General features: G+C 39.6%; 1 protein-coding gene across 11 annotated transcripts in view; it reads left to right on the top strand.

The window, feature by feature from the left end:
• The window catches only part of cacna1g (calcium channel, voltage-dependent, T type, alpha 1G subunit), a 148,587-nt gene that overhangs the window by 59,136 nt on the left and 67,577 nt on the right, over positions 1-21,874 (top strand). For 10 of the 11 annotated variants that reach the window (XM_086141002.1, XM_086141009.1, XM_086141008.1 and 7 more), the window contains 5 exons: positions 11,867-12,018; positions 12,494-12,679; positions 15,034-15,148; positions 16,213-16,368; positions 18,317-18,382. In XM_086141002.1, coding sequence (XP_085997128.1) covers positions 11,867-12,018; positions 12,494-12,679; positions 15,034-15,148; positions 16,213-16,368; positions 18,317-18,382 — 675 coding nt within the window. The remainder of the gene's footprint in view (positions 1-11,866; positions 12,019-12,493; positions 12,680-15,033; positions 15,149-16,212; positions 16,369-18,316; positions 18,383-21,874) is intronic. The other variant, XM_086141003.1, reaches the window with a different exon arrangement.

Here is a 21,874-nt window from a genome sequence, read left to right as displayed (position 1 = left end):
AAAATGGAGAGCACAAGCTTGCGCACTGAGCATTTGGGTGGAAGGTTATAAGACAGGGTATTAGTTTAAATTATAGTCGCTTTGTGGATGTGTGTGTGTCACTCAGTGTGATTGTTTAAGCCGGGCTGCTCCCCCGGGCCCAACTTGAATTCCTGATGTCTCTCTCTGGTCTTGTTTGTTTACATGAGAATAATTACAGCCATGTGAGAGAGAAAACTGAAGGAAATAGAGCATGCAAGATTTTTAATACAAAGAGAGAGTGTAGGAGAGAAGGGCAGGAAATGTAACAGGCGAGAAAGAGCTTGATTGCAGGTGTTTTCCAATTCTCTTTTTAATCCATTTTGCACTTGATAATGACATGCAGCTCATACCTAGATGCCTGGATTGTGCATACTTTAAACGTTTGAGAGTGGCCAGATCACATCTGGAGCTCATCTGGAATATATTGTCCGCAATCGTGTTCAGAACCTGGACACTCCGACCGCTTTCTCTATTTTCAAAGGTGTTTTACCAACAAATTAAAAGCCTCCCCTCGCTATTTCTGGATGTTTGTTAACAGATGGGTCAAATCCCTCCCCGAGAAAGATGGATGATAAGGTCATCGCCCATACTACGGGAAATTATTGAAAACGATCATTTACACTGCAAGTTATTCTTGAGTCCTGTGGTGAAAATGATATTTTTCTCACTGTAATGTCAACTTAAACATGATTTACTATTTTTTCATGTTTCACTTTTTTCCTTAATTGCAAATTATGACCCAAAAATTAACAGCGAATAAATATAGATATTTCTACGCATGACCTGATGATATAACTTTGGAGTCTGGTGTATGGTTGATCGCTTGAGTCAAAATAGATTGAGGAGCGGTTCTAGAATTCCATACAATTTTATACTTAGAGTCTTGAATTTTAGTGCGCGGGGATGCGCAAGGAGGATAAATGATTGAAAGAGACAAACAAAACCAACCTAAAAGATCAGTGTTTTTATTTTTATGAAGTATAAATATTTCCAATTAAATGTTCTCATCATATAAGCTATGTGCCCAAATCTCACATTTGTCTAATGCTATGGCAAAACTCTGAGGTGTGGGTTTGGTGTATCAGGGTTTTCATTTTTGCATGATTGGCTTCTATAAAGTTATATAATGGAGGTAAATTCAGTGACAAAATGTTTGTTTTGTTTATGTGTGTGTTTGTGTGTGTATCTGGCGGGGGGGTGTTGTGCAGCAGGTTTATGGGGTTACTTGTGGTCCCTGACCCAGTGCCCATAAAGATATACGGATGCCAAAAATCCTTAGCATGCAACCACACACACACACGCACACACACACACACACACACACACACACACATCATCACTCCCAAACAATTGAACTGCTATTTAGACTCCTTATTTTGCAATTGTTCCCTCCTGTCTCTACATTTTTATTGCTTAATTTGTTTTAATCCCACTTTACCACTTCCTTTTTCCGTTCACTTCCCTTCCTCTCCTTGCTCCTGGTTCGGGGTAAAATGCATCCTGCCGGTATCCAGACAGGCTGCTGAGAACTTTACTGACACGGATCATTGATTGCCAGTCCTTCAACATCCAAAAGAAACAGGGATCACTAAGCCTCTCTAATTCTGTCCACATGGTGAAGTGGCTTGGTTTTAGTATTATTTGATCCCCCAGCCAGCTTCACCGCTAGGGTTTTGCTGAAACACGGGGCCACCGCTTTGGTAATATCTGGAGAGATTCAATTTTTTGTATTCCCAAATGCTGTGTGACACACATTTGAACTTCCACCATCAACTCCTCTTTTATATGTCATTACTTGGAATGAATAAGCACTGCTGGATCTCTTCCTTTTAATTGAAGGACAACCTAGAATATTTAATGGAGGTTCACATATTGGTCATCGTGATCCTTCCTCAAAAATAATAGGTTGTTACTAAAAATATGAATACAAGGAGGACTATCTCCCACTCAATACTTTACATCATATTTTTAAGAATAATAATTTTCAATCAAATAATAAAGGTTTACTGAAATGATTATTGTTATTAAAACAAATCTGAAAAAAAAAGAAAAAAATGATCCTAAATCTGAGCATGCATTGAGTTTAAAATGTAATAAATCACACCTCCCTTTGATGTACAGGCAACCTCTCCAACTTTACTAGCTAAAAGTCACTCTGTCCCTTTGAATGTGGGGGAAATGTGTCTTCTGCAGAAATGGTGTTTCAACTCTAAGTATGACAGCTTGTCAGACATGTTGACCTGTTTTGACACGCACACACACAAACACACACACACACACACACACACACACACACACACACACACATGCAAACATACCCTTAATAGTTCTGGTGTTATTTATCACTCCCTGAATCTGACAAAATACCATGATCATTGAGAGATAGACACCAGATGAAGATACACCACAGAGTCCATCATAACAAACTAAATTAAACTTGTTAAGTCAATCAGATGCTGTGCTAGTAATTGTTACATATTATATTGATAATTACAAATGAAGCAGATCATAAACAAGAAGGATGTAGTTATTTAGAACACTCCTGCATTCTGTATGCCTAATAAGTGATTTATTTTGATTGAAATCAAAAAAGATTAAATTGCAACCTGCTGGTTGGAATAGAACAAGCAGGTGTGCAACTGGGAAAATATTAAGATGCAAGTAGAAACATGAAAAATATGTAAATGTTGGCATATGGCATACATTGGCCAAGTTATATTTGATATAAAATACAAACTTTTATTTATGGCACCAATCTCATTTCAAAAGCAGAGGCACATTGTCCTACACTGTTGTGCCTTCATTTGAGACATTTTTCAATCATGTTAATGATCTTTCCTTAATTTTGACTCTTAAATATCAAATATAGATTAATTATTCTTCAAACATTCTAAAACGCCACATTTGTGAGGACCTAGTGTTACTATGGTGACCAATTACATGCAATCCTGTAGCGCTTGCCCCTTAATGATAATTGTGAGCTGGCCCCCTGATTGCAACCCAAAAGATGAGACTGAGGACCGGATTTGTGCCCTCAAAATTGCACACAATGGTTTGACCACAGTCTGAGTAATATTTGGCATATATTTATATTTTATGACAATTAAGATGGACAAACTTGATTGTATTTTAAGGACTTCAATGCTTATCAAATTTTAGAATTGTAAAAAACATGCCAGACTCCAATAATTTGTGTACCTCTTGGAATGTTGGTGTGGGTCTTTATTTGATTATCGTGAAATAATGTTGGCTTCGAGTCATTAGTTTTCAATCCTCATCCTAGAAGATTAAATATTGACTCCTTACCGCAACCCAGTAAATTCATGACTGGCATTTTTAATATGAAATGTAGAGTCGGTGTTGCTGTCTCAGTTAGGAGGCTCTTCTTTCAGTGTTGTTGTGCCACCTTCAAACCAAGAATATTTATTCATCAAAATAATCTAATCTTCTCAATGACAAAATCACAGATACATTTGGGTTTAGTGTATGTTTAACATGCAAAAGGTATAACTTCCTCCATGTACAGATGCTCCTCTTAAATAATGACCAATAACGGCTATTTCTCTCCACTGAGATGTCTGCAACTGTATTGTTATTGTGTAAACTTGGAAGAAACATTTGGATGGATCTCAGTGACACTGGGTCAATTATTCAGTTTACTGAAAGAGTTAACATTTATACAGTAATCAAAGAAGCAATGAGAAATAGTAATAGTAGATTATAAACAAAGAAAATAGTTGCCCTCACTTGTGGGTTGGATGGCCTTGGACAATTATTCTCACTGAAAGATTAACCAAAACACACTTACAGCTTCTGCTGAAACAACACACACACATCTCACTGCAAAATGCACCCGGCTGCAAACTGAACTCCGAAATCCGAGCGGCCTTTCCATTAGATGGATCATAACATCGAACGTACATCCGGAGGTGTCCTTCAAACACAGTCGTGTTGTCGCCCAGCGAACCCTGAGTGTATGAAGCTGCAGGGCTTGAACCCTCACTGTCCATGACACATAGCAGAGCCCCCCTGTCTGCTTCCTATCTCTTAAATACACACTCCCAATTACATGCACTCAGACACCCGGCTCCTGAGAAAACAGCTCGTACAGGCTCTCGCCACGAGGGCAATCGCGGTGAATTTAAATGTGCGTGTCTCAGAGATGGGGGGGATAAAAAGATGATTAAATAGAGTGTTGGATAGGGATGACAGAGTGTAAGGACTCAGACGTGAAGTGATAGAGAGCGTGATGGGTAGGAAAGTGGAGGAGGACGAGTTGGACAAGTAAGGAGAGGGTGTCTGCTTTATCTCCCTGTGTAGTTTAAGAGTGTTACCATTTATGGTGGAGATGATGGAATCGTTGTTTGTCTGCCAACTATGTGACACAGCCTCTGTCTGTTTATTTAGGGAGGTCAACCTCTTTTGTTCTTTACATAAGAAACTTCCTTCTGTCGTGATGACCAAAGAAACAGCTTATTCATCTATTTCCCCTCTTCAGTATCCAGACCCTGAGCTTCTCGTCATCACCGGTATCATTTTTGTGAAATTGTCCCATCCTCTCTTTTCACTCCCGTGAAAATCACTGATGTCAGAGTAGTCAAGAGAATCAACAAGGTAGGCGAAGCAGCGCTATTCAAGGAGAAGTGAGGCAAAATGCATAATATGTTTTGGGAACTCCTTTTGCAGTTAAAGTGGAAGCTTTTTAACACTGACATAAATGTCGATTCAGCGAGTTACTGTTACATGAGCACAAAGTGATCTGAAGTCATGTTTGGGTCATTTGGTCTCCATTTTCCAAAGGCAGCTTTATTAACCTTGAAAGCTATTCACTTGAAAAGTAAAGTACATGGATTTGGTCTTTAAACTTCTAAGTGCTCCAAAAAAAAAAAAAGAAAAAGAATGGGTGTTTGTCAGTAAAGTGTGTGTGTGTGTGCATGTCCACCTTTATTGACTTTTTAAGGATAGAGGCAAGGTTTACTTTGACGGGGGCACATTCAAGGGTCAAGTGTTTGAACACGCAATACAGGGACAGACACAAGCAACTCACTGGGACATAGAACACCGTGTCATAATATCAGAAATTAGAAATACCACATTTATCATAGATATGCGTAATTCACTGCTGAAATATATATATTTGTGTATATATGAGCAAGTTTCAAAGCGACTGAAATTCAAGGCAACTTGTTTAAAAGTCCCTCACTGTTGGTCAGACCCATTCTGTGCTTCTTGCTCCAACCAACAATATTTATGTAGCTTTTATCCTGCCCTCGATGAGGAATGCAGAGTTGGCATCTTAAGAAGCTGGCCTACCTCCAAGGCAAGCCTAAGAAAAGTGTTTTTCTAATTTGTATAACAGTGAGACATAGATGATGCAACAAAAGCTCCAAATCCGGGTTTATACAGGGATGGCTTTTCAAGCCCTGAAGCCTGTGAAATCAAAAAGTGGGATTCAATGGAGTGATCAAACAATGGATAAACTTATTTCCTGGTTCAGTGAGATGTCAAATAACATGTTAGCCGAACTTAACAAGTTCTCTTTTATGCATCCGGATCTTGAGCTGCTGTGTCATGTTTTCACTGTTTTGCTACAGAGCTTTTCAGATGTTGCGAAATACCTTAAAAGGAAAAGTTGCAATGATTAGTCTTTTTTCCCCATCTCTCGAAATTATCTTTTAGGATTTGGATGCGCCCCTAGTGTCTGTCAGACAACTTTGATAGCCGTAATAATGAGCACTTTGACCAGCGATGCTGCAAAGAGCCCTCAGTTGTAAGATTCACGGGTCTGAGTGTGCCAAACCACTTGCGCCCTTTCCTTGGTTCTTTTGGTCTCCTCAGAATTCATTGATGTCTTTCTGCTGTCTGACATCATGGCTGCATCCAAATAGTTTTTCCCCTTTTCATCTGCCCCTGAACCATATAACTGCATTTTTTTTTCTCCATTTTGTTTCCAGCCATGCACAATTTTTCCCTTTTGTCCCATTTTATTTGGTGATTTCCCATTCTCTAGAAATGAGCTTGATCATGATGTTACGGCAAAATTAGCCATGAAGTGCTGGAGTTAAAAGGCTACAGACTGAAATATAACTATGTATATATATTTAAGAGCAAAATATAAGTGAGATAAATTCTGATTGAAAAATCAGGAATATTTTGTTATATTTGATTGTGAACTACTCCATACCAACTCTTTGCCTCATACTGATAAATGACTGCTTTACAACATATTTATAAAACCATGTGTCCATCTGAGCCTTCAATTTAACCATTTTTCCTCTCTTTTAAAAAATAAAATGCTTTTGCTTTAAAAAAAACTGCAGTCTTAATGAGTGGTGAGCGCCTCATTGTCAACGTTAAGTGAACCATACAACTCTTCGTAAAAGATGGCCAGTGGCAATTTTCAATTCTAATGTTATGGCAGGCTTGTTTAATGTCGGATAGACCGGCATTTGCCAAGCTGAATAAAATGAAGGCACTAAAAGTGATCCCTGTGGAGCATGAAGCGATAACTAGACTTTGACTATAGCAATTCAATTGAGTGCTTATTTTGTGAATGGATTGATATGGTCTAGATCTGGCTTACACACCAGTGGGCATATTGAGAAACTGGGCTGAATATGATTAGTCGGTCATGCAAGATACGCCATCACTATTTTTGCTGTTAAATTGCAATCAAGGGTACAGGAAAGTAAACGATACATTTATAGTGTATGAAATGATGTAACTTCCTCTGTACCATTCTTAGCCCCTTGATTCAGCTGAGGGACACACAAGCACACACACACACACAAGCACACACACACACACATGCACACACCAACACACGCATGCATGCATCAACCATAGTGCAGCGTCATTGACTGGAGTACAGCATCCTGTTTAGATTACATCAAAACGATTAGATGACATAACATTGGTACTAAGCAGATTACACTATTCCTCATCAAACGTACTTTCCCTATCACTTCCCTGCCCTTGCAGCCTCATTACCAGGGAAACAGCCATTGAAGGAAGCAATTAGAAAAGCAACAGTGGTTACACACTCACACATGTGCAGACATTCATCTCCTTCTAGGTAGTACACACACTCAACTGGCTATTAGTCAATTAAGAGGTTCATAATGTTTGATAAGCTTATCCGGTGAACCTGTGGCAACATAAGCATTCAAGAGTGAGCGGGTGCATTTTTCTACTTCTTTTTCTTTTTACGTGTTGTTCTCTGTATTTCTATGTGCACAAGTCTTTTATGGTCTCATTCTCTTTCAATAATTTAGCGTGTTTTTTGGAAAATCTGTAATATACAGTCTGGAAAGACGGCAAGACTCTAACAGTGGAGAAAAATAATAGTGCGGACCTCAAGGCCATACTAGCCGTCCAAGTCTCACCTAATAAAAACTGTACTTTTTGTTCTGCCTTATCAACCACAACTCGTATAAAGCAGTGCCGATGTGTGTGTGTGTGTGTGTGCGTGTGTGTGTGTGTTTGTGTGTGTGTGGGTGCTTAATGATGGCTGTGACACTAGGATTTATGCATGTGGTATGTGTCTAAACACAGTTAATGCCCATAGGATCTGACTGAAAGAAAGAGCACCACTTGGAAGAATTCTGTCCTGATACTGTCTGACATAAAACAATAAATATAAGAATGACAAGTTGATTTATCAATAATGTTGAATTCTGTGAATTTTATTCACATGAAAAGAACATGATTTCAAACTCGCTACCCCCCCGAGGTTTGACTCTCCATGTACAGTATAGAACTTTAAGAAAAGTGCCGCAGTAGCACAGAAATATAAGTTTGTGGATTCACACCAATGCACTTCGTAAGTTCAATAAGTTGCAGATAATGCTGACGATCATATTTGAGCGATTTCCTGGCATGAGAATTATTGCTTGACTCATCCCTAAAATCGAACAAGCTCGAGTCACTCCATGGATCAAGCTGACAGCAAAGGACATAGTAAATGTCAGGCACATTAGCGGCGTTCCATATGCACCGGAGTCTTGAAGCCTAAAGGATCATGCCTACCGGGAAATTGGAAAGCCGGCAGAAGATGATAGAGGGACGAATGCTGAAAGGCTGTGACTGCTTTTGGACAAATGCTTAAAATCTGGATGTTCGGAGTGACTTCAATTCTAACTTTGATGTAACACTACGGTGGAAAGCAATACTTTATGAGTGAAGTAATCTTCGGCCTGTCATTTCTTTTGGACGAGCAAGAGATGTGATGGGTGAGGATATGTGCAAAGTTGCACATCATATTTCCACAACCCACCAATTTTGATTGTCCAGATCTGGAGGGGAAGTATAAATAAATCCGCATTCAGTTAAAACAAGTTACTCATTAGCACGGCAGGCCAGCGTGCTCGAATCCACCCTGCCAGAAAAGTGAAATGCTACTTCAGGGGACAGAGAAATTTAAACTAATCCAGAAAGACAGAGATTTTCACAATGACCTCAGACTGACATTTACATATTTATTTATGTATTTCTTTCTTTCAATCGAATGTAATGTGAAGGTGGCTAAAGGCAAAATGGCCTCCTAACTTTGAACTTACCATCAAAATTGTCCTATGCTATGCCGTCACCGCCTGCGAGTGTACCACGTGGGTCAGGGATGGGTTGACTGAGGAGACGAGCGACATCATTCACATTTATTCTCGTCCGCTACTAAAGTACGTGTATTGCAATTGCAAGTCAGGTTGATGGAGCGTGTGCTGCAAGTCATCGACAACACTTGAATTGCTCCCTTGCCTGATCGGAGTTCAGGGCCGTATTTGAAAATGGATTTTGCGAAACATTTATTATAGAGATTACATGTAGGCTTGTAGTCAAGTTATGTTTCAATGTTTAATTGGTCTCTCAAAATAATTGATTTGCATACATATAATGTAATGACATGATTAGTTTGGACTGAGAAAAATAATTTAATGTGCATCGTTGGTGCAAGGCCAGAAGTCAAACACACATTCGGTCACGGGTGTTTTCATGAACGCAAACTGAAATAAATAAATAGGAAGGACTTTCAGAAGACGGAATCCACGCGGCTCCACGTGATTCTCTGACATCCGGGCCTGAAGTCTAATTCCTATGTTCTTTAATCCTCTAAGCATGTAACGGCACACTTCTAACATGCTGTTTGAATTTCCCCAGGGATCGAATAAAATCCCCAGTGATTACTATTGCTGTTGGGGTCAAACTACAGATTGATTAGTCTAAATGCATGTGGATTTAAAGCTAACCGCGCTGGTTCAACTGCGCTGCCTGTGGATGTATGTGCCCACACGGCTTTTCGTGCAACTTTCAGCGCGCTCCCGTGGATTTTCTGTGCACACCTCTAGTGTGCGCATTTAGATACGTGCGTGACAGCATTAATTTCAAAGAACACGGGCATATGAGTGCTTGCGCACTCATTTACCCCTTTGAACTTCTATTTATCAAACAATGCGTGCGCTCTTGTGAGGGATTTGTTGGGACATTTTTCACGATAAAAAGGAGAGGACACAATAAGGCAGTGGGATCAAACAAATAGATTCATCCGTGAAACCCCGAGACGACGCAAGAGACACAAACAATGACAAATAGGTTGTTTTTCAGGAAGCAGGGTTGACTGGAAACGACATGCACGACAAGCCTGACGAAAAATTATTATTTTCAACAAGGAACCAGGGATGTATGTAATCTTCTCTATTCATGTTTTCCCGCAATGTTTGGGTGCACTGCATGATAAGGAGCTGAATAGAAATGATTTGACGCGGATCACACCACCATCACGTCCACCACAAAAGCACCCCTCACCCTTTTTTACCCCCATCATAACTTTTTGACCACTAGAATTGTTTTACAATTTCCTGTTTTCTTGTAGCCTGTTTCATGTTTAATTTTGCCCATACTCATGCATTTGGGATTATCAATAGAGTCAACAACCTGATAAATATTTCTAACTCAAATATTATTCCAACTACCATTGTTCCTCTTAAGTCACCCTATTATGAGTGTTTATCAAATGTTACACTGTCACAAATCCTCCATCTTTCACATTTGAAGTTATGTGATCTTTGTGAGTGGATGAGACTTTTTTTTTTGTACAATTTGGGTTAATATGTCAACAATTTCATAATTTGCCATTTTAGAAGGTAATGACTCCCAATTGTATCCTTAATATGGGAGCACTTAAAAATGTCAACAGTAAAAAGTGGGATTTAAGTAGTGAAATTCATAGCTTAAGGCTGTAATTTATGGTGCAATATTGCTCGTTGGTTTTGTTGGACTTTCACTGTCTCGGGGGCTATTGTTGCATTTACGCCAAGTGGAAATAATGACGTAATACCTGGCAATACCTTCTTAAGGAGGGTTGCTCAGTGTCTTTCTGGCGTTCAGGATGCCCAGTGCACTTTTGCCACTGGTGTGGTTTTTCTTTTAAGTGAAGTACGGCACAGTTTCATTGCATTAAGTCCAAACCCCTGATAAGATAAATGACATATGTTTTGATTGATATTGCCACACTGTAAAGGTAACCTCAAATAAGAGATTCCTAGGAAATATTTACCCTGTGCAACAATTCTTTTTTTGAAAGATATATTGCAGTTTTCTGAAAAATATCAACTCCCTGAATTTCACAAACATGCTCAAGATGAAAGTGTAACCATTATGCTTTTAAAGCCACACACTGGCAGCATCTTTTTCAATATGACCTGGATGTAGCATAACAGCACTGGCCGTGACAATATTTCATAATAAACAAGTCACACTCTGTCACTATTGCTTAATTCCTCTAGACAAACTGGTGCCGTAATGCCACACGAAGAGCTGTTTTTCACTTTGTGATGTTAATCTCTGTATTCCTTTCTCCGTGTATCCATGCTCATGTTGAGCAATCGCTGCTTAAACAGCGCTGGTGTACAGTGATAAGTGGCAGCCCACTAGGACAGGCTTAATGAAACACACTGTGTTTACATTACATTACATTACCTCCTGGTTCAGCCTGGGGGTAGTGTATCTGCCTGGACGGTGTCTGTATTTATCCATACACACTTTGGGACATTAAGACTGAAATATACACAGTTAACAACAGTAACACACATACTGTATGCATACCGCCTCGCACATCGAGGACAGGGATCAGGCCTCTGACACCTTCTATTCTCTGTGTCATGTCAGCGTAATGTATATCCGTGACACCATGTTTGAGTCGCGTAAACTGTTTATTGCGCAGAGATGAAAGACTTCATGAAGCCAGGGTGATACCCAGTCCACGGATACACAGCAATATTTGCACCGATTCTTTTCTCCTCGTCAATAATCACAGATACCCACTTAGATGTCTAATTTACATAGGGTGCCTTATTTGGATCGGTCGAGTCTTTTATCTCTGCTTTGTGTCTGCTGAGTCTCGTTCCTTGCTTTCTATTTTTTTCGTGTTTGTTTGTTTGTGTGTGCACAAATGCACATGCGCGGACACGCACGAACACACAAGGGTTTGTTTGATCTACATATGAGTGGCAGCGCAATTCCCCGATGGGTTTCTAGCAGACGTCCCAGGCATCTGTTGCAGCGGCACTGTGTTCGTACATACGTCTGTCCTGGTGCCAGATAACGGTTGCTATGTGTATTGTTAACAAGAGCCAAAGGATGTGAAAGGAGGATTTATCATATTTAAATCTAAATTATCATATTTCCTAAGGCTTACGTAGCTCAGGCTGTTGCGTTAACGCCTCATTTCTCGGAGGATGTTTTTTTCTCTGATGCTGGTTACCTGCGGGGCGCAGTTTTCAGCATAGGTGTTGTTAAGATCTAGAATAAAAAAAGAAATCGCTTAATTTCTCCCCCGTTTTCCTTTCCCCAGCCTGAAGAGTTGACCAATGCTCTGGAGATCAGCAACATTGTCTTCACCAGCCTCTTCTCCTTAGAGATGCTGTTGAAGATTTTAGTCTACGGGCCGTTCGGATACATCAAGAACCCGTATAACATTTTTGACGGCATCATTGTCGTCATCAGGTGAGCTCTTGCGAATTCAAATCGAAGACGTACTGTTCAAGGCGATGCTAAACTGCTCTCAGCAACCCATAATAGAAAAGCCTTACCTTGCCATTTATGCAAACACTATAGCTAAAATGTTCGGTTCGGTAAATTGGTTTTGAAGCACTCCAGGAATGATCTTTTAAGGTCTGACTAGTACAAATATCTCTTAAGTGATTTGCTGTGGTTTTTAGTGTCATCCTGGAATATTCTGCTAAACTGGGTCATCATGAAATGCCAGTCGATGAACTTCCTCATTTCCAAATTCTCTTATGGTTGGCTCTGTTTGCAAAAGGAACCAAATCCTTAATAGAGAAATAGATCTTGTTTCTTTTCCATTAAATTCTGCTTTTGAGCGCCTTCTGCTGGTTTGATTTCACTTAAAAGAGCTGAAATGAACTCTGACTTCTTATCGGATTTCGCGTCTTTGAGTTGACTGTGTACTTTCCTTCAGTGTGTGGGAGATCGTGGGTCAGCAGGGTGGAGGCCTGTCTGTGCTGAGGACTTTCCGACTGATGCGTGTCCTTAAACTGGTCCGATTCATGCCGGCACTTCAGAGGCAGTTGGTGGTGCTGATGAAGACCATGGACAACGTTGCCACCTTCTGCATGCTGCTGATGCTCTTCATCTTTATCTTCAGGTTAGAAAAGAGAGGAACGAAAATCTACCTACGTACTTACCTAACTATCCATCCATCCATCCATCCATCCATCCATCCATCCATCCATCCATCCATCCATCCATCCATCCATCCATCCATTCAAAGCGAGAAAAGAAAATAACAAAAGCAATGCATTAAATCTTGCCAACTTCTTAAGAACTAATTTCTGAGCTACTAAAAAAAAAATAAATAAATAAATAAAAAAAGGAGGATAGATGAATTCCAGCAGGAAGTCAAGGGAAGGGATGAGGGTCTTATGCCCTGGAATCAGCATTGTAGATGAAACTGTTAACACAAGGGAACAGAATCAAAGCGCAGCTGTGGTCGTGTGTTAAGAGAGCAGAGAAGATAATACTTCAACTCCTAGATTACAGTATGTCAGAAAAGTGGTTCTTTATTTTCTCTAACAACCTCCCCCCCTTCGGCTGTAGCCGAACCCTCTTTTTGTCTAAGCCTGTGATGCACAACATGCAGTCAGGTTTTCAGATAAAATAATAACTCTCAATTAAATTTAATTTCTGCCGAGCAAGTCGTTGAGCGAGGTTATCTGAGGGGCCCTTTCATCTGACGCATCTTTAAACTACACTCTTCATTATATTTAATAAAGTGCAATGGATGATAGAAAAAAAGACAAGCTCTCTTAAAAAAGGAAGACACCTTGAATAAATTAGACTCTTATATGCTCATTATTCTAATTACTAGCATAAATGTTTTGGTTTGCTAATTTTTTTTTTTTTTTTTTAATATTTATCATTTCTTTTTTCGGCTGTGTGTATAGCCAGGTATAAAACTTTCCTGCTCTTCTAGATGGCAATCCAACTTTTATTGGATCATTTATTTATTTTCCATCCATCCATCCATCTTCTGCCTCATATCGTGCACTTAGGGTCGTGGAGGATGCTTGAGCCTATCCCAGCTGTCATCGGGCGAGAGACAGGGTACACCCTGGACATTTTTTAACTTGCACTTCCCTCCCATTTTTCATTCATTCAAGTATATGAATGAATGAAAAAATACATAAATAATGAATAAATATAAAAACAACATGAATAATGAATAAATATGAAAAATAAACTTCCATATTTTGTGAGTGTTCATGGCAAAAACCTTCAACATCGACTGAAAATATGAATCAATGAAGGGTTAACTTACCATATGCTTCATGGGAAATATGAAAACTTTAGGTTCAGCCGAGAGAGTACCGAGACAGAACCCTGCATCTGAGCGTTTCAGTGAGGATCCGCAAACTTCATGCAGCAGAGGCCTGTACAGGGATCCCTCACATTTTTTTAAGTATCTGATTAATGGAGATGCTGGTTCATAAAATAGTGTATTGACCAGAGCCATGATAGGTGATCAAGTCATCAGCATGTGTTCTGCTTCAATCAGCGTTTAGAATATTGCCAAGTGCACTTCAAGATAATGAGAAAAGCCATGCGTCCGGTGTGTAAGGCAAGAAAGGCATTGTGATTGGAGCTGTTCATCACGGAGCATGGAAGCAGAAAGTGTTCATCTCTTTCTTCTCTACATCTGCTGAAATGCAAGAAGTAAAAAAAAAAAAAAAAAACAGAAAAGACGGGGGTTGCAGCGGTTTTAAAGAGAAATCTCCTGCTCCCACAGATAAAAGAACAACTCTCTATATCAAGTGTCTTGGCGAGACACAGCAGAAAACTCGGTCCATGATACAGCTGTCAAAATTCAATGACTGAGGAAATGAGGAAAATGTTCTGAGCTGTCTAACTTTTTTCCCTAGAAACCATGTTGTAACCACACTGTGCATGTAGGTGAGAAGTTGAAGAGGCGACACCAGGACACATGACATTTCTGGACTTATAAGTCAGTATATACACTGCTCAAAAAAATAAAGGGAACACTGAGATAACACATCCTAGACCTGAATGAATGAAATTTTCTTATTAAATACTTTGTTCTTTGTGTTCTTGAATGTGTTGACAACAAAATCACACAAAAAATATCAATGGAAATCAAATTTACTAACCAATGGAGTTACACTCAAAATGAAAGTGTAAACACACACTACAGGCGGATCCAACCTTTATGTAATGTCCTTAAAACAAGTCAAAATGAATCAGTGTTGCTTCCTAAGTGAACAGTTTGATTTCACAGAAGTGTGATTGACTTGGAGTTACATGATGCTGTTCAAGTGTTCCCTTTCTGTTTTTGAGCAGTATAGTTAACTATATAGTATAATTAGTTTAAGGTCACATCCCCATCTTTTCAGGATTAAAACTAACAGTACTAAAGTATGCAGATGTTGTTCTAGTGAGATGAACACCTCTTCTTTTTGTGTGTACCGTCTTTCTCTTCCTCAGCATCCTGGGAATGCACCTGTTTGGTTGTAGGTTTGGATTAGAGAAGAACGGAGACACCCTTCCAGACAGGAAGAACTTTGACTCTCTCCTCTGGGCCATAGTTACTGTCTTCCAGGTGAGTCTTGTTCTCCTAGAAAAGTCTTCAAGCAGGTAGCATTAAGTTCTGTTGGTGAATGACATGTGCCGGTCCCTCATGTCACATTGAGGAGATAATTCCCCTTTGGTAAATAAAATATATCAAAACACCCAAATCCATCCCATCTCATTGCCTTTTACCATCTCCTTCATTTTTCCCAAGACATTTTCTCTCCGTTTCCAGTATGTTAGTTAGACGGAGTGGTCTTGTGTCTTGTATGATGTCATCTTAGATTAGCATATCAACTCACTGACCCCATATAGGCTCCAACCACCATCCATTTTCTCTGGGAAACCTATGTATAATATTTGTCACCATTAATAGTGTCCATATATAATTCAGTGAAATGTCGTGCAGAGGACGTTGTAAAGTGTCATCATGTCTCTCAGAATAGAACATTTTACTGACACGCATGTTCTCATGCTGTGACATGATCATTTATGTGCTTCTTGGTCTTTTCACATTAAAACTCAGGGGTACATTTTCCATGTTGTTTTATCTATTTATTCTCATTTACTTATTTTTCTTTCTTTTCCAGAACTAAGGAGGTTTGCATTGTTAAAAACAGAAATTGTAATAGGGTATTTAGTTTTTTTTTTTTTTTGTTTTTCGTTTTTTTTCCAAAACCATATGTAGACAAGCCAAGTGAAAATGAGTTTCTTCAGTTTTTTTTAAAAGTAATACATTTCAATTCCGAGGCCAAGCAGCAAACCATTGCATTGATAAAATTGTGTTCTCCAGGTTCAGTCTCATAGTGTTGTATTTTATGATGATCTCAGCAGCTGTGTCACACTGGTTAGGGTCATGTAAGTTGCTCTTTAGTTTCATATCGTACCAAAGTGTGGCGAATTTTAGGCGGACATTTTACAAGGGATAATTATCAGAGGTGATGACTGCATGATATGCCACGCTAATGGCATTGCATCAGTAAGGCGTGAGGGGTTCAAGACAACAATCGAATATTAAACAAATACACTTAAAGTGCTCAAACGATGGCTGTCCGGTAATATGATTTTCCATAAATGTTCTCGCCTCCCGTCCAGATCCTAACCCAGGAGGACTGGAACAAGGTGTTATATAACGGCATGGCCTCCACCTCTCCTATAGCAGCTCTTTACTTCATTGCCCTCATGACCTTTGGCAACTATGTTCTCTTCAACTTGCTGGTGGCCATCCTGGTCGAGGGCTTCCAAACTGAGGTATTGTGTCCCTTCACACACAAACGCCGCATTTACCGAGCGCAGAGGTAGCATCCAGTTTAAATTACTGAGCTATTTGCTTACAACTCACTCTTTAATCCTCATTTCTTAAAAGCATGCCTGAGGAATCAGCCACTAATGAGATTGTTTATCTTGACTTGTTACTCTTGCAGAGATATGGCTTTCCTCCAGGGCTCGAAACAAATAGTTCTTGCAGAGGGTGAAAATGAATCCATATTTTTTCTTTTTTTTTTTCCCTCCTAGTTGAAATTCTGATTGAGATATCAGGGCAAATTAGTCAGTGCAGTACATTTTTTCCCAGTGAAGACACAGGCACCTCCAAAAGATGGTTTCTATGACTACTTATGAAAAATCCTAGAGCGCAGTACATGTTAACCTTGTCTTGCACTCTCAACAGTGGGATATTTTAAGGACATTTGAATTTTTATGCATACATATATTCTAAATTTGCCTTTTCTCAGCATCCTCTCATCATTGTCCAACTCATTTGCCACGACTAAAATACCATAAATTACTTCATAAGCGCACAGGGTGAGTCGGCCCATATTTCCCACCGACTCGGTTTCTCTTCAGTCTCTTAATTATGTTTATTTTGCCCTAAGATAGAGATATTACTAATAGTTTGCCAACAGGATGTGGTCATGTAGGATATTGTTGTCAGCAAAGGCTGTTGTTTTGAGTTTAGGATATTGAGTAGCTGTGAATAACAGCACAAGCCGACAGCATGAAAATTATTCCATATAAAAACTAATACAAATGAATGTTCATCCTATCTTTGATAGTGAAGTGTGAGTCCTGCTGACAGCCAGGCATGGAAAGAGAGAGAAATCCACATTAAACACACACACACACACACACACACACACACACACACACACACACACACACACACACACACACACACACACACACACACACACACACACACACACACACAAACACTCAATAAAATGTAAAAAGCCCTTAGGTCTATTAGTGAGGGTTCTGTTCTTCCCCTCTGCTCTCCTGTATCATCACAGAGCTGTCGCTTTTATTCTCCCTCTCCCTTCTCAACTTTGCCTCCCCTTTTCTGCAAGTTTATTTTTAGTCAGCCAAACTTTCCTTGTGTCAAGGTTGCCAAGCAACGGGCCGTTGAATGATGTGAGCCAAACCGGGAGAGATGCACAGTTCTGGAGCTGAGACACAAACATGCACAGGGATATTATAATAATGTACAGAATCATTATTTGTTCATGAACAAAGAAAGAAAATAACCACATGCAGCTTCTATTTTCTTCCATCTTTTCTTCTTCAACCCCTTTTGCAACTGTACTTTCTCCCATCCTTTCAGTGCATATATTTGGTTTCTTCTTTTTCCATATGTAATAATCATCTGCCACTCCAATACCCACTGTGAAGAGTGCAACCACACCCAATAGGGAAAAGCAAACGTATTATTTTCTTCTTTTCCTTTCACAAAAGTGAGCAGTATATCCACGCATACTAAATAAGTATGGTTGTTGTTTAGCCTGTTGATTGCCGATAGGCCACTGGCCTTTACTTACATGCGTTTGGTATGGGAAGTGCAGTTTCACAAGATCTCCAGATAAATACATACGTTCATACATCCATGAATTCATATAAACATACATGCATACGCATACCAATAAATCATCACAAAAATAGTGTCTGTTCACTTTGAATCTTCTGCCACCTCACGCTTACCTCTTATTGACGCTGCTGATGTTTGGGTCTTAATGCACCGTGTGCAATGGAGAATGTTTGTTTTAATATGTTGCTATGGCATGGTAAGGACATTTTTTTACAGCAGCCTGACTCTCCTTGTTCCTTTATGTCTACTTCTGTGGTACCATGTATCATGTCTGTGCTTCTTCTCCTGTGTGCGCCTCCCTTTCCTGTCCGGCTGCACCGAACACTTCCACTATAGGAAATGTCGAAGCGGGAGGACTTGCATGCCCAGCTGAGCCTAATTCAGCTGCCTGTAGACTCAGGGGTATGTACAGCACTGCAGCTCTGCCCTCCCTCCACCTTCTTTACTAACCACCCTACCTCACCCTCCCCTCTGACTTCCCTCCACCTCTGTTGTCCCAGACCTTCTCCATTGAGGCTTTTCAGGTGTGTCACGAGTGCCTCAAAAACCATAGGTTGAAGGTCCAGGTCTTAACCCCCCCCCAAAATAAAAACACAAACAAAATAAACAAATATATGAATTAATGATCTATTTAATTTTTATTAATGGCAGAACTTTTGCCCATTTGATTGGCTGGATGGATATATCATGTGTGTTTATGTATTATGTATGTTATATTCGGTTCATTTATTGCATAGCCTTTTCTGTAACTTTACCTTGTCTAAGTTAAGTAGCTTTGAGCTGTAAAAAGGGTTTTCTTAATTAATATCAATCACACAACACATTTGATGGTTTACTCTTCTTTCATTTAAGCGGCCCTCCCCTGCTATCACACTATTTAGTTCACACATACCAGAGCTAAGCTCATCATACAACATGCAAGTTGTGTTGATCCCAAAATGGGGGAAAAAAAAGCCCATGTTTCACAAGGTTTTAAACAAAATATGACTTTTACCTTAAACACTGCACTTAAATGTGTGGAGGTGACAGCAGAAGTCTCATAAGAGTAGCACTCAATGCCTTCGTCAAAAACACATCCTCAAAATGACTTCCCTGCACACTGACGCCCATAGAACACTATCCAATTATTTTCTGTGCAGTTTGCCCAAAATTCCATTTTGTTAGCTTTTTTACAAAAAAAACAAAAAAAAAACAAAGGACATTCAATGCTTATGCCGGAGGCAGTGTGGCATCTGAAAGCCCTCAAACCCTGCTTCTTGCATGACGCCATGTTGCTGACACTAACCTATGCAGTGAATGACTGTTCCAAAGGGGTTAAGGCGATGGTATGAAGGGGTGGTACTTAAACACTTTCATCGCTTTCCTACGCTCGTGTTTTCTTTCTCTCATCCTCTTTAAAAGCATACTCCACATTCAACCTCAGATTGATCGCTAACCTCCCAGCAGCCCTCCACCCTTCTGCAGCCTTGGGGTATGAACACTTCACCGGTGCTGCCAAAAGTCTCCCCTCTCTTAGTCTCTGTTTTATCTGGCTTGAAGATAGAGACTGAGTGGCGGTCAGGAGGGGGGAGAGGGAATGGCGAGATGAGGCTGCTGGCTTATTTGGAGCCCCCCAACACTTAGATAAATCCACAGGTCTGGAGGATGAGAGTTAAAAAAAAAAAAAAAAGAGCAGAAGGGCGATCAACTGTGTTTGCATGACTCAGGCTCGAGAGGCAGGCCCAGTCACTCTGAGGAATGAGGCCTTGTTGAACACTGTCCAGAACTGAGGCAAATCCTATCCAGTAGGTTAACTTTCCTTCCTTTTTTTTTTTTTTTTTATATAGTTGCCTTAGGGGGCCTGGGCAAGAACTGGGGAGCCTGTGTAGATTTTGCTGAATGGTCCTGAAATTAAATCAGTCATCATTCTTTTGTGTTCCCTCTGTTCTTGTAGTACTGTGTATTTCACACAATGTCAAGTATAAAATCTCAATCCAATATCCACTATTTAAAGACCATTGAAATGCCAGTGCCAATTAATCAATTCAATTGCAATCCAAAAATATCCTTAAGCAAAGCTTGTGGCACAGCCATTATCACTCTGACTACATTTTTACTGAGTGTCAATGTCAAATCATGTTTTCATATATACATTACAATTAAACGATACAGTCAGATGGATCCACTGAAAATTCATGCAGATGTTCATCAGAGGAAGTATCCTCACTACATGCTGCCCGGCAAGGCCAGTAGTACCACAACAAGGTTCACCATTTTGAGTATTGAATGGATATTTGTCCGAAGTTTTTGTCATTAATGATCCTATGCAAAATATACACTGCTCAAAAAAATAAAGGGAACACTGAAATAACAAATCCTAGACCTGAATCAATGAAATATTCTTATTAAATACTTTGTTCTTGACATAGTTGAACGTGTTGACAACAAAATCGAACAAAAATTATCAATGGAAATCAATTGAGTGTGACTAATGGAGTTCACACTCAAAACGAAAAGGGGAAAGCACACTACAGGCTGATCCAACGCTGATGTAATGTCCATAAAACAAGTCAAAATGAATCAGTGTTGCTTCCTAAGTGGACAGTTTGATTTCACAAAAGTGTGATTGACTTAGAGTTACACTGTGTTGTTTAAGTGTTCCCTTTATTTTTTTGAGCAGTATATATACCATATTTACTTGTGATGGACACATTCTACTTTTTTTATGTGTTGGTTCATTGTGGGGGTTTTTTCCATCGCACTATTTCAGGCCAATCTCCCTCCTGTGTCCTGGGAGTGGGATCATTTAAAATAGTCAGTATTCTTTTATTTTAATATCGCCACTGATTATAACATTTAGAACACAGGGTAAACTTGAATCGTCATTGGAAACAGACGCCAATTTAATTTGTCATTAAAATAATCAGTCATGTGATTTTAATGTCCTACGGTGTTGTAGGTAGTTTTAAGATTACAGCTTACTACTGCTGTACAACTGTGATGCATTCATATTGGTGGATGTCTACAGATGGACACACACACACACACACACACACACACACACACACACACACACACACACACACACACACACACACACACACACACACACAAATACATATATGAACACATTCAACCTTAATTTGTGCAATGCAAGCATATATTAGGACATATCACTGACCGAATACCTTCACTGGCCTGAACACCTACCAAAATCCCAATTGTCAGACTTTTAAACAATATCCTAACCCTCAAACACAACCACATGCAGAGTCAAAGTATTTAGATCTCACAAAGATGTTGGATCCCACAAGTTCAGCATCTTCGAGGGACATGACCTCCCCAACATGGATACAGACGTGCACGTGTGCAAACACATACACACACACACAAGCCTACTTCCTCTATCAACGCTGATATCAATATAGATTTGAATACTTTTGAACCAGTGAGCCCACTGGTGTCTATTATTGTCTTGCTATCAGCAACGGGCCTGGTCTGGCTCATCTCCTACTCCCACCACCCGGCCCAAAATAGGATTGCAGAGTGTAAACAAACTATCTAAATAGCTCAGCTATTTCAGGAGCAGGGATTTCCCTTGAGACCAGCTCTCCCCTTCTTCAGCTATTACATCCATCCACCTGTATATCTACATCTATATTGATATTGTGAAAATTTGGAACTGTAAAGATACAGTCAACAAAAGATACAGTATGGTTTATGGTTTGATAATGTAGACTGTATTTAGTCAAATTGCTTCTAAAATGCCAATACATGCCCAAATAAAGAAGACATTATTGTGTCCATATTAGAAAGAAAGGGAAAATAACAATAACATCAATATCATCAGACAATAACATAAGTTGAGCTTAAATGTCTCTAGTGGAAATGCCAAGTAAAATGAGTAATTGTGAA

Source organism: Fistularia commersonii, chromosome 33 (genome assembly GCF_037954325.1).
Source record: "Fistularia commersonii isolate RoL2024-O1a breed Wild chromosome 33, RoL_Fcom_v1.0, whole genome shotgun sequence".
Classification (NCBI taxonomy): domain Eukaryota; kingdom Metazoa; phylum Chordata; class Actinopteri; order Syngnathiformes; family Fistulariidae; genus Fistularia; species Fistularia commersonii.
This window is presented reverse-complemented; position numbering and strand designations above follow the sequence as displayed.